Source organism: Colletotrichum destructivum, chromosome 6, assembly GCF_034447905.1.
Source record: "Colletotrichum destructivum chromosome 6, complete sequence".
Classification (NCBI taxonomy): Eukaryota; Fungi; Ascomycota; class Sordariomycetes; order Glomerellales; family Glomerellaceae; genus Colletotrichum; species Colletotrichum destructivum.
The window spans coordinates 3693198-3705662 of NC_085901.1; the positions used below are offsets into that span (position 1 = coordinate 3693198).

The window sequence follows — 12465 nt, forward strand, 5'->3', positions numbered from 1 at the left end:
CCCCGGCCATCTAGTGCGTAGTGCCGATGATCTGCAACCCGGCAATCCGGACCTGCGTCATGCCCACTGCCCTTGTCCGTGCGGTAAACCACACCGTGCCCATGAACACTTCGATTTCGAGAGACTGGGACAGCATAGGAGCGCTGAGGCCTGGAGTTTTATTCGCACTTGCGAGCGATCTCCCTTGCGACACTATTTGCTCTGTGCTTGCTGACCAGTTGCGTGCGCTTTCTCCAAGGGATATAACTGACTCAAGTCGGGGGTCCAAGGCTTGGGGTGTATATGACTTGGTGTAAGGGCTTCTTAGGTCTTGGTGGCCAACGATTGTTGGGAAATGCGGCGTAGCCTGTAGCTCCTCAGTAAGGTGCTTGGCTGAGCGCGTCTTTCAATCGCGGCATACTGACAACATGTCCAGAGACGTGATGAGCATGGCCTGTTGATGTGATTACAAATGGAAAGAACTGCGAGCCAATGTGCAACAAGATGGTTGAGTCAGTGGCAGGGACAACGTTGTGACACAATACGACACTGTTGGTAATGACCAGACTGGAAACAACCAAGCCAAGCCCAACCAGCCATAGAGTGTGGCAAGTATTTTTTTTTGGGCTTCAAGCCTTGCTCCGTGAAACAAGAGAAACTGCCCGATAAACTCTAGAGAAAACCCGATCTGCCGTTCAAGCCTATCTCAGCCCGCATCGCACATTCAAATGGAAGCATTCCAAAAGCATTTCCGTGGAGACGACATGCGGATTCGCGTTACTAGACTCCTGCTCTTCAACGTTCCAAGTAAGATCCGATTAAGTTGCAGAAAAAGTATCCACCCTCGAGGGCTACGTTGCGACGGCTTCGAACCGCCTTCAAGCTACTTATTCCTAGAATTTCAAATTGCGTCAGATCTCACTCGTACAACGGAACTGCATCTGCCATGGCACGTATGCTCAACCGTCGGAAGCCGTCTCTCGCTACCAGGAGATTCGTCCATCCAGATCTCGGTGTGCTGATGCACTAGGGTCTTGCCCTCCACGCCACTGCCCCGACAACCAGGGAACAGAGCTCCGGGTATTAGTGGACATGTGGTAAACGGGGCAAGCCCTGAGAGGCAACGGACGCTGTGTGGTTGGCATCAGCCGTCAGATTGTGCCCGTAGCTTGATATGCGAATCATTTTTAACCTTGTAGGTTACGTTGGCGGATGTAACGAGCCTGGCCCGTAAGGAGGGCACTGACATCATTTCCTCTCGGTAAAATATCTCTCTGGACTGAGCCAGTGACTTGTATGGTGGCTTACTCGTGCGAAGCATTCTCGGCAGTTTGGACGCCACCGGCAGCTGGCAGCTTAGACGTCAACAACACCCCTTTCATCCAGCAGCTCATGTCCCATCAGAAGCGGGTGCCAAAGCCCGAAAACCCAAGTATTTGCACAGAGTCGCGTTTGAATGGACGGCAGTGATGGCGTATTACTCAATATGGCAAGGCAGAGCCTGCAAGCAGCTCGTCACCAATGCTGGTGGCCTGTCCATGACGACCGCCGGCTTGACTTTATAATAGAGGGGGCTCAAGAAGCACACTCTCCCCCCGCGGCCGAACCATCACACCATTCAGTGGGCCACGGGAGAATCCTTCTACGATCCGCATGGGCAGGCAAGAACAGCTCCCCCATCGGACCAGTCAACACCCTGGGCCCAGCTCCGAGGCCGCTGCTCCAATCACATCAGCCCAACAGTCCTCAGTGTTTACGGAGCGGCCGTGGCAGTTGATGGGGTTGAAGGCAAACTGAACTCTTGAACCTGGGCTAGTTGATGGACCCCCTAAATGTACCCCTGCCTGGGCAAAGAGCACGAGCTGCCGCCCCCCGAGGGACATGAAGAGTCCACGTGTATGGCGTGAAACAGCGGGGTGGACAACCTTAGTTGTGGTACTTCATACTAGCTACCTACTTTTTCGATCACTACCTAGTTCACTATCTCAACGAGAGGGGGAAAAGTATTTGTGATTGCCATCCATACCGACATTGCCGGACTTATTGCCGGCCTGACTGAAGCGCTCCATTGAGGGTGACAAGACTTGTCGTCTAGCCTGGGCCTGACGGCATTTCTAAAGATCGAAAATTGATTTTCGAGATTGGGGAAGAAAGCAACTTGAGCTTGAAGCCGAAGCTCCGAGAGGTTTGTGGGAAAAGAGTACTGCTGACATTGGCTGGATGTAGCTCCGCCGTTGAAGGAGGTGGCGAGCACTCTTGACACCATGCACAAACACATGGGCCTGCCTATTAGCAATAGAAACGAACCAATGAACCCCCCTCATCTTCTTCGCATGGCCCTCTCATTATGCAGGGTACACCACCTTAGTGGAGGCCACGGGTGTGTGTGTGTTTGCTCTCGACCAACCGGACGTGCCTCCACCCATCACCGCCCGAGCCATGGCACGGAAGCGACTCCGAGGACGTCGGACCAATCAATAGCCACGGAGGGTTTCCGGTGTACGGAAATTTCTTTCTCTGACCCCTTTGCCCCCCCTTCGGACCTCGCCCCGGCCGCCTCCGGCTTGAGGATTGGGGAAACCTCTCTTGAACCATATGTGAACAAGCCGCGTCCTAACACACCACAACCGAGGACCTAGCTTGGGTAGCATTCTCGGTTGGGATGAAAGGCCCAGGCCCCTCGATGGGCAGTGTCTTTGCCCAAGACATGGCCGCACGCCGCGATCGTGGGCAGTGAGCTCGACTCGGACAAGGCCGCCGTGAGCCTCAGGACTCCCTTCAGCCACCCCAGAACGAATCTGTCAGGTAGTACAGGCCACTCATTCTCCCTTGCGGAGTCGAGAATGACCCTCGCTTTTCGTGGGCGGCGAGGGAATCTCGCTCGGGGGACGTAAGTCTCGGAGTCGTGAGGACAGGCTTGTTTATCGAGAGCACCCCCCCCCCCCCCCCCCCCCGTCTCTACCTGCCTGCAACACGATCCGTCTGTTGCGACTACCAAGGCATTCCCAACAAGAGTCGAGAAGATCAGAGGGTCTACCGCAAATCATATGGCATTTGCACGTCATCCTGGCGCATTCTCGTCTTGCTTGTCTTGTTGGATGGGCCCTTGTATCCTTGCTTACAGCATCGGCATCCCTCCATCCCCTACCTCTGGATCCATACCATTACGGGATCCCGCTGCGGGGAATGTCAGATAAGCCGGCCGGCCAGCCACATACAACCATATAACGTCAAGCACCCACATTTGGCCCCCCCCCACATTTGGCCCCCCCAAAAACGAGGGCATTCCTACCAACATCAGTATGTTTAATTAATTACTAACTAGGCCTAGATGCTACTATAATACAGCTTTTAGCTTCACTAGGTATATCAGACTTGCTAGATCTATCTGTAATATCCTCTTTTTCGCTAGCCTTAACTTAAGCCTTCTAGATGTCCTTAATGTTAGCAAACTTAGTATTTAGATCCAGCTAGACTGCCTTTCTTTTCCTAACTGCAGTGCTTATAACCTTTGCCTGCAGAAGCTCTAGCTTATGCTAGGCAGTAGCTAGCTTATATACCTACTTACTAAAGCCTTTTTTTACCTTTATAAACAGAAGGCGTTAAGTAGAGGCATTATTATCTAGCTCTGTAAATAGCTTTAGTTAGCTAGCTAGATCCTTTATCTTCCTTAGCGTTAACTATACTACTGCAGATAACGCAGATGCCCATCCTTTAGCTTCTTTACTTCCAGACTACCCTTTGCAGGCCTAATCTAATAGCCCTAGTGTTAATAAGAGCATTAAAGGGCTTATAAGGGGCTTAGCTATAGAGATAGGCTATAGGCTAGTATATTTCTAACTACTTTTAATATTATCTATTATTAAGCCTACTAGATAAGCCTTCTAATAACAGCCTATAAAGTTCCTCTTACCTACAATAGTAGAATTATTCTACTAACTAAGGTATTTAAGCTCCTTCCTATAAGCTGCCTTTATAGAACTAAAGACTAACTAGTTAAGTAGCTAAAGGACATAAGAGGTATGTAGTAGTAGGAATAAGAGATAGACGTTATTAATATAACATATCTACATAAATTCTGTTGTTGTGTAACTCCTATAGCTATTAATAACTAGCAGTCTAGCCTCCTTACCCTAGGAGGCAGTCTAAGGGATAGTCTAAGAAATAAAGACCTTCTGCAGCTATTTAACTGCAGTATTATCTGTAGTTTATCTATTTTCTGTTGCAGTAAACTGCTATCCTTTATAAGGGCTAAGATCTAGAGGAAACTACTGCTGCTAGACTATCTTACCCTTATATATAATAAAGGGATTTAGGGCATAGCCTATAGCAGAGATGCACTTAATAATAGACACCTATACCCTTAATCTAGGCTGTTTCTTGCAAACAGACTTTGTCTTAGCTATCCCTAGCACTAGCCTATTAGATCCCTAGCCCTTAAAGATACTAGTCTTATCTATGTTATATCTATTAGCTAGTTTAATACCCTTAATCTCTAGTATAGCAAGGAGTTTAAACTAGTCCCTAATAACCTTAGTAGATGCTTTATTAATACGTCTAGAGTCTATAGGGCAACTTCTCTAGACCTTAATTAATAGGTTTCTTCTTTTAAAGCCTTAGATCTATTGCTTTCCTAGAGGATCTATATCCCCTATAGTATAAAGGATCCTTTCTGCAAATACCTTCACCTGCTAATAGGTTAAAGCAAGCCTAAGGGCATGCTGGATTTGCACCTATTCAGCCAGCTTAGCCTCCTAATTAGGGGAAAGCCTCTAAAGGTCAGAAAATGCAGCTGCCCTTGCTTAGGTGCCTTAAAGTTAATAACAAAGTATTAATCTTAGGATCCCCTATTTAGAGGATGCCTTGTGGATAGACTGGCTATTAGCAACAGCATCTAAGGCCTAGTTAACCTTATACTCAGTATATTAGCCCATAAGGACTAGAAAAGGGTATATAGAAAAGATAAAGCCATTCAGTTAAGAACTGTAAATGTTGTAATGTAATAAAGTTGGAGAAAACAGGAGGCTGGTGGTGGTAGTGAGGCATTTTTGGGGGGGCCAAATGTGGGGGGGGCCAAATGTGGGTGCTTGACGTTATCAGGCCATCGCGGCCCTTTGGGAATCCCCCAGAAAGATCTAAAGTGTCTTGCACTATCAACATACACCCGAATACCGAAGGCCAGACAGCATCCCATGTCTGCAGGGTTTCAGCTTGCCGGTGCTCGATTGGACTCTACCTGCCATTAGCCACGCCATAAAACCCGAGGTTGACCAGCATCGCCAACCGACTGGAAAGGCCCTATCTTTCAAAGCTATAAATAACGGTCATTGGGCAGAAAACTCGAGCCGCTAGGAAATCAACACTACGCCAAGGCTCATCTCATCCTACAAGTGGTCAAGACGACGCCACATAATTCTGTCAGGTCCCCCCTATCCATCCCCTGTCGAACGACGTAAGTACTGCTAGCAGGTCCATAAGTGCAGGCATGGAAGCAAGCCCTTTGCGAGAGAGTTTTGACTGACTGTCTTATAGACCATGACGAGCAAAGTGTCATTGGCACCGTTGCCAAAGACCACGCTTCCTCGAAAATCGAGGGTCTGCACGCGGGAGGCGTGCGAAGCGTGTCGAGTAAAAAAGGCAAAGGTACGGCGGTCTCCAGACATGATGGAACTCGTCGAGGAGCACTGGGCTAACAATCATTCTGTCAAGTGTGATGGAGGAAAACCATGCTCACGATGCAGGTTCCGCAACGAGCAGTGCGAGTACCTCGCTCGACCGCACCAGACCAAACGTAGTCTGCAAGCCGAGCTTGAGAGGATGAAGGATGCCCAGCACCGACGGGATACCATACTCGGCGCGCTCACGGAACCAGGCCAGTCGCAGGAAGTCCTTCGTCGGTTGTGTGGTGGCGAGACGTTCGAGACGATATACGAGAGCCTCGACAATCACGACCTAGCATCCCCGACTCCCACTCAAACACCCGACGCCCAGAATCAACCTCGGTCCGTCAAGGCGGAGGAAGCATCTTGGACTCCGAATCAGACACCCCTCTGTTCCCCGCCAATCCTGGATTACTCCTACTCGCATGGGTCGGAAGCCAGTCACGTTCGAAGCGCCATCAGCCAACATGCCGTTCCGGCCGAGTCGATGGGCGATGGTGGTTCAGATGGGGGATCGTCGCCGCATTTCAACGTCTTCATGCCCAACAACATGGTCCTCCCGGACCACATGAATGAGTATGGTGCCATGGACAATAACAGCAGCAACACAGCCATGATGCCGTACGGTGGATTCATGGACTGCAGCGCTTGGATATTCAACCCAAATACCAGTTACACCGATCAACCATACACGACCACCGCCGCCGACGGCAACGTCATGAATCTATACCCATGGCAATCAGGCATTCCCACCCCTACATTACCAACTACCGACGACGGCGTTCCTCCAGTCACAGACCATGGCGGCTGGCCATTTCCTCCCTTCGTGGTGCCTCAGATCCCGAGCCCGGGTCAAGCTAGCTTTTTGCAACCGTTGACGCCCTCGTCCCCGAAGAACCACTCGCTCTTGGCATCTCCTGCCTCTTCACGCGAGCAGACGCACAGCAGCCAGGGCTCAAGCGTCGCCAGCGTCGGTGAAAGCCGGTACCCGACGCCGCCGCCGCCGCCGCCGCCCCCAAAGAGACGGAAATACGACACCCAGGCCAACAACAAACCCGCCTCCTCGGCCATCCCGGTCACCGCCGCCGTCGCCAGCGCCAGAACCGACTGCAAGACTGTCGAAAGTGCCCCAGCCGACGAGAAGAAGGCCCAGGTCCAGTTCCCGGAAGGGCAGACGCCGCCGCACGACCGCGAGCGCCACAGACGAGCCTCGGCGCGCAACTGGCAGAAGCAGAAGCAGCAGAGCGCCGAGCTCGAGGCGGCGATGCGCGTCGCCGAGGACCGCAACCGCATGCTCCACCGGGAGTTCGCCGAGATCGCGAGCCAGGTCATGGACGCCAAGAACGCGCTCATAGCGCACGCCCAGTGCAACCACCCGGCCATCAACAGCTGGCTGCGCTGCCACGCGACCGACTACGTCCTCAACAAAGGCGCCGCGGCGGATAGAAAGCGAAAGGAGTAAACAGGTTGAAAGAAGGGGGGGTGTCAACGTAGCCGGCGGGACGTGGATGAACACACCATGTATATGTGTGTGTGTGTTTGTGTCCATTGCTTGGACAATATCATTCTGGAATATGTCCATTTAATTAGGTGGGCGGCGTATACGACTATTGAAAACTTCTCAGACGAGGGAACATGAGTAACATGGGTTCTTGAGTCAGGACAACGGGGCGCGGGAGGGATATCACGGCTCGCGGGGTGCGTGGCCTTTGGCGATCTTTCCAAACGAGGCGTTCAACACTGGCAATTCACCCACCGAATGGGACAAGCGATGAGGTCTTGAAAGTTACGCCGTAATAACGCGTATGGATATTATATTATGGCAGGTTTTCTTTTTGGGGGGAGGTTGCTCCTGCTGTTTCCCTTCTTCTTTTCACATTTCAAGATATGTCTTCTTGGTGTGGTGCAGTAGCCCTGTTATTAATGATCATGACAAACAACAAAATCATCGTTTCCGCATTCCTTTCTTATTTACAATCAACTTTATGTGCGTGTGTGCGCAGTGACGCCTCGAGACTTGTACAAAACATAATCAAACTCCTCAGGCTCGCTCAGTAGTGACCCTGAAAGAAGATCTCAGTTCTGCGTTGACACGTAACTCACGATCTCACTGCTCGCACAATACCCCCGTATTGATAGTCTGGCCGGCCTCTGACGATCACACGGAGAACCCGGAACTGATAGAAATTGTTTCCAATTAAGTCGGGGTCTGCCTTTCTATTACGGTTTCTGGGAAAGTAAAAAAAAAAACACCTTTCTGCTTGGAGTCTATGTCGCCACGGTGACAGAGTTTCCCAGACACTCAAACAACCCTTCGCTGATATCCAGTCGCCTGCCACTCCGTTCCGCATCCCCCAATCAGACAGTCGTCCGAGGTGAGTCAAAGGTTTCTGCTACCTTTGCAGCAGCTGGCGAAATAATGGTCGTGGACGCAACCCCTTTGGATCGGGAGGGTTGATTGGCCCTCGGAATCGACTCCGCGCGCAGGGCTTCCATTGGGGCATGCAAATGCCCTGCAGCCCAGATGACAAACAAAACAAGCCAGCCCAAGGAGTTGCCCTGGGACGGGTCTGGCCTGCGGACGTTATCTGGAGTCCGCTGCCGAATACGGGTGTAGAGAGTCGAGGCACGTTGAAGCCCTGAGTTAGTGACCCATCAACTTGTCGGAGCTCTACACAGTCCCTAGGACAGCTGGGTAGTTGCGGGTGCAGGAAAATCAAGGAGCAACGAGCAAAAGGTTAAACAATGTCTCACATCTCGCCCCGGCAGCACAGCTGACGATCGGTGTCGGCCAGCATGAGAAAGACAGTTTGTGTTCCTAGGTCCGGCGTTGCTCTAACTGAAGGCGTCAACCTGTCAAGTTGGGCGAAATCTTCTCAACCCCATAACCTTGAGAACAGAATATCGCCCGCAGAGTTGGAATCCAGGCTCGGCAACTTGATCAAGCTACGAGCCGCTCGCGCCCCAAAACATGTGCAGATCAGGGGTTTCTTTGGCACGTAACAGGAGCGGCCAAGCAGCTGTTCTGTCCCGTGCGCAAGGTGTATTGCCATTGTCCAGCTGGCCATCAAAGCACATTGCTCACATTACGCCGTTCTGCTGCGGTTTTGCGATGCGTGGCAATAGCTATGCAACCTCAACGATGGCCACACGGGGCATTGTTTTTATTGGTAACCTCGCGCGGAGAGTTTTCGCTCTTTCTCGGACGCGACCCCGAATTCTATATCTCACAAGGGGGAACGCACACTTTAGACCAAGGCCAATGCCGGCCTTCAGGTGAGATCCCGGTGCTGGCAGACCTACCTGGCAGATGGGGTTGAGTAGGTTCACCCTTCTTCCGTTGGTGTGGATTGACATGGTCGAATAGCTTCCTTGGGCATGTGATGTGACCGTAAAAGAGTTGGAATATCTGACCGGCCGTAGTCCAGTAAATCCGGGAATGCCTCGTCAAGTGTGGGCTGGAAAACGCAGAATACACTTTTAGCAAGTACATCATTTTCACACCCGACATACGTCCGGCCAACTGGTTGGATCTCTGTCAGTCTTTAGACTTTGAGAATCTTCGGGACATCTTTCTAGTACCACCCTGAACGGCTACTATATCCTACGACGCCATTGAATGTCGTCGCTAGAATGGCATAGCTTCTGTGGTAACTAGTAGGGATTTGAGTCATGTCCGGCTTTGATCAAGGCTTTGCTTTGCAACTGGCCCAGGTAGCCCCGGCCACGCTCAGTCCAGTCCAATCCAAGATCGAAGAAGCTGTTCCTCTCCTCGCGTCGGCACCATTTAGTAGAGTAATAGAGTTCAGTATATGCCAGAACACCTGGTATCCCATTATCGTCATCTAGACATGTCTATCAGGTCATTAAACCCCGTGGCCCTTGTGTAATAGCGGCCGGTAGATCATTTCGTATGTGTGGTCATCGCTGCGTCCATCTTCCCCCCCGTCGCTCGTGTTCACTTCCGACCGCCTCCGTTGGCCAGACGGTTGACCAGCAAGCCCCCAAGCGTGGCCTGCAGGGCATCTCGTCGGCTCCCACCCGAGTCCTTGCCTCCGTGGCTGTTGTGGTGGTTGTTGTTATTACCGTTGTTGTTATTGTTGAATGCCGCGAATGCCGCCGCGCCCGCCGCGGCCGTCGCCATCCGCGTGCCCTTCCTCGACCACGACGTCTTCTCGTTCCTCATCCTCCAAGCCTCCGTAGCGCCGGCGACCACGGCGGCGCTGGCGGCCGCCTGGAGTATGTGCGCCTTAACCGAGTCGCGGCGCTGTGGGCCCCTCGACGACCCGGACGCCTTGCTGTCCCTCCGCCGGCTGCTGCTGCTGTTTCCGTGACCTCGTCGGCGGTGCCTGTCGTCTTCGCTGTCCGAATAGTCTGAGTAGTAGCTGTCGTATCGACGGGCGGAGGGACGGCTGGCCCGGTGGTCTTCGGAGCGGGTTCGGCTAGGACGGACGGGGCTCGGGGAGTATCGTCGGCTGCGGCGGTGTTGCCCTGCTCCCCCGGCGTCGTATTCGTGGGCGCTGCGGGAGACGCGACGTGACGCCCTCGGCCGGTCGTAGTAGGGATCCTCGTCGTCGTACACGACGCGATCCTTGTCGTGGCGATCGTGCCGTGACGGCATCGTGGGTTGGTCGGAGTAATATTCCAATGGATCGTTCTTTGCCACGTGGGAAAAGGGTGATCGACCCTGTTCCGGAAGCGGAAAGGCTGGAACGAGGAGGGGCTATTAGTTCGTCGACGAGGCGTTCGCTCTGGACTCTACGTCGTCTAGCTGCAGTCGGTGACGCCTTGATCGTCTTGTAATATGATTGCGCTCAGGGCCCGATGAGAGCGATTGGATATATGACAGGAGGGGAGGCTAATATCAACCGAGTGAGCTAGAGTAGCGGCAGGCGAAAAGTTGATTGTGGAACGTGGGATTAATTAGTATTCTTGTAGAAGAGATAACCAAGCTAGTTGTTGTACGGAAGAAGCCCATAGCACAGGAGAACGCAGTATTGTCAGGGGGAGCAACTCCATTATGAAAGTGCGTGTTTTCGAGTGCATTCTTCTGTGTGTGAAAACCCACTGGTAACCAACCCCGTGCCCCCCTCCTCCCCAAGAACTTTGCTGGGCATTTCTTGCTTATGCTGGCAAATGGGGATCCGACTCGGCGGAGGGCTGAATCTTGCTTTCAAGGCTTTCTCCAGAGTTCCGGCCTGTGAGCTTGCGTTCCCCGGTGGGTGGGTGATGTAAGAGTCTTGAGACGGGACAGGGATCATTGCCACTTTGGGGTCGAAGCTGAGGCGTGCTGGGGCGACGGCAGACAGACGTCAACATGATGCGGGTCATGGCCCCCGTTTCGTTTTTCCATTAGGTACGCTACCTCGTCTACTTACGGATCTTCCCCTCATTGCTGGGCGAAACATGGCATGATGTCAGACCGGACGTGCGCGGGAGAAGTCTATCTCGGTGAGGTTATGCTTCACCTTGCTGTGCTTTTGGCTTCTCGGTGAAGGACTGGCTGGAGGCTTACTGTACTTCGTTGCGGACCACAACAGTAGTTTCACTTGTCAAGGCTGGAATTTCTTGGAGTTCCAGTATCTCCTTCGACTTCTTCGGTGCAACACTTTTGCATGACTGAAGAGATTAACCTACTGAACAGTTTTGAGGTCTAACTTAGTCGACTGTTCCCAACTGTTCCCATACTTGTACATCAGCCTGAGAACCGAGTAGCATTTCCAGAGGCAGGGATTGCTCACTCCTCAGAACGGGGGGCACAAGGCGGGGGCAGAGTGGGCTACACACACGGGCTCTTGACCGAAAATCCCAGAGGCTGGGTACTCCCCTCCCACATCTCAGAAGCCATCATGACTGTGAGCCATTGTCCAATCGGGTTTCAGACGATTGATCAGGGACGATCGTTGGACTTGAGATCCATAATCGAGGCTGAACGGAGAGGTCCCCCTCCTCCCCCCCTGTTTTCTCCCCCTATTCAATATCCGCCGGTGCTTCTAGTAGAGCGGCTGGCTGCGCCGGTCGGCGATCTGCCTCTTTGACTGCTGGAACATGGCGTTTGTTAGCGGCATCGGGGGTTTCGCGTGGAGGGTCGATCAACACCGACTGCACGGTTCCTGCACCAACGACTTTGTTTGCGCGCCCGATGCGCGTTTGCTTTTCGCGTAAATGACAGCGTCATAGACAATGTGCGATGGCGGCAATGATATCACGATTTCGATGTCGAGCATGGTGTTTTTTCACCTCGAATGCAGTCAAACGTCAAGGCTCAAAATGAGGGATGAGATCTCTATATGAAGTCTGCTGTATCTCCCACTCAGAAGCATAGAATCTTTACCCTCACTACCATCATTAGTTTCAGCCTTCTCGAAGCCTCCAAACTCATCGAATTACTCCTATTGCTACGACTTTACCTACTCTCTCCATCATCTTGAAATTATACAACCCAGTTTCGTCATGTCTTCCAACGGAGCTCCCACCGGCGAGGTCAGCGACAACGAGTACGTCTCCCGCCAGGGTGATCGCCAACCTATCGACGTCGTCAGTGACGAGACCAAAGTGGAGGATCCCACTGATCCCGAGACTGCGGACTCTGATGCTCAACTTGGTGAGTTTTCTCCTTTATTATCCATCATCAACGCACATGCTAACTCCACATTAGAACGTGATGACAAGGAGGCCATTGACAAGAGCAATATCGTGAAGGAGCGTACCCGCGGCGCACAACCGGCCGGCGAGTACCGGGAGCCAGGTGATACGGAGGGTCTTGAGGACAGTCGCTTGGAGTGAATTTAAGGTGGAAACGTGTGGCTAGTATTTAATGCTGTTA

General features: G+C 52.3%; 3 protein-coding genes across 3 annotated transcripts; 2 read left to right on the top strand and 1 right to left on the bottom strand.

Annotated features, from left to right (window-relative positions):
* The first annotated feature begins 4774 nt into the window (after positions 1-4774).
* On the top strand, positions 4775-7589 carry CDEST_10322 (Putative zn(2)Cys(6) fungal-type DNA-binding domain-containing protein). Its single transcript, XM_062926480.1, has 3 exons — positions 4775-5431; positions 5512-5622; positions 5689-7589. Exons 2-3 carry the CDS (start codon positions 5515-5517, stop codon positions 7099-7101), a joined length of 1521 nt encoding a protein of 506 aa, XP_062782531.1. The 5' UTR covers positions 4775-5431; positions 5512-5514; the 3' UTR covers positions 7102-7589.
* Positions 7590-9432: 1843 nt separating this feature from the next.
* On the bottom strand, positions 9433-10702 carry CDEST_10323 (uncharacterized protein). Its single transcript, XM_062926481.1, has one exon. The coding sequence runs from the start codon at positions 10258-10260 to the stop codon at positions 9598-9600; it is 663 nt and encodes a 220-aa protein (XP_062782532.1). The 5' UTR covers positions 10261-10702; the 3' UTR covers positions 9433-9597.
* A 1289-nt stretch (positions 10703-11991) lies between these two features.
* Positions 11992-12458, top strand: CDEST_10324 (uncharacterized protein). Its single transcript, XM_062926482.1, has 2 exons — positions 11992-12243; positions 12298-12458. The coding sequence occupies exons 1-2, from the start codon at positions 12093-12095 to the stop codon at positions 12423-12425; spliced, it is 279 nt and encodes a 92-aa protein (XP_062782533.1). The 5' UTR covers positions 11992-12092; the 3' UTR covers positions 12426-12458.
* The last annotated feature ends 7 nt before the right edge of the window (positions 12459-12465 follow it).

Coding starts and splice junctions, on each gene's coding strand:
- CDEST_10324 (XM_062926482.1), top strand. CDS start 12,093: ATGTCTTCCAACGGAGCTCCCACCGGCGAGGTCAGCGACAACGAGTAC. Junction 12,244..12,297: donor GGACTCTGATGCTCAACTTG/GTGAGTTTTCTC, acceptor ACTCCACATTAG/AACGTGATGACAAGGAGGCC.
- CDEST_10323 (XM_062926481.1), bottom strand. CDS start 10,260: ATGCCGTCACGGCACGATCGCCACGACAAGGATCGCGTCGTGTACGAC.
- CDEST_10322 (XM_062926480.1), top strand. CDS start 5,515: ATGACGAGCAAAGTGTCATTGGCACCGTTGCCAAAGACCACGCTTCCT. Junction 5,623..5,688: donor GTCGAGTAAAAAAGGCAAAG/GTACGGCGGTCT, acceptor CATTCTGTCAAG/TGTGATGGAGGAAAACCATG.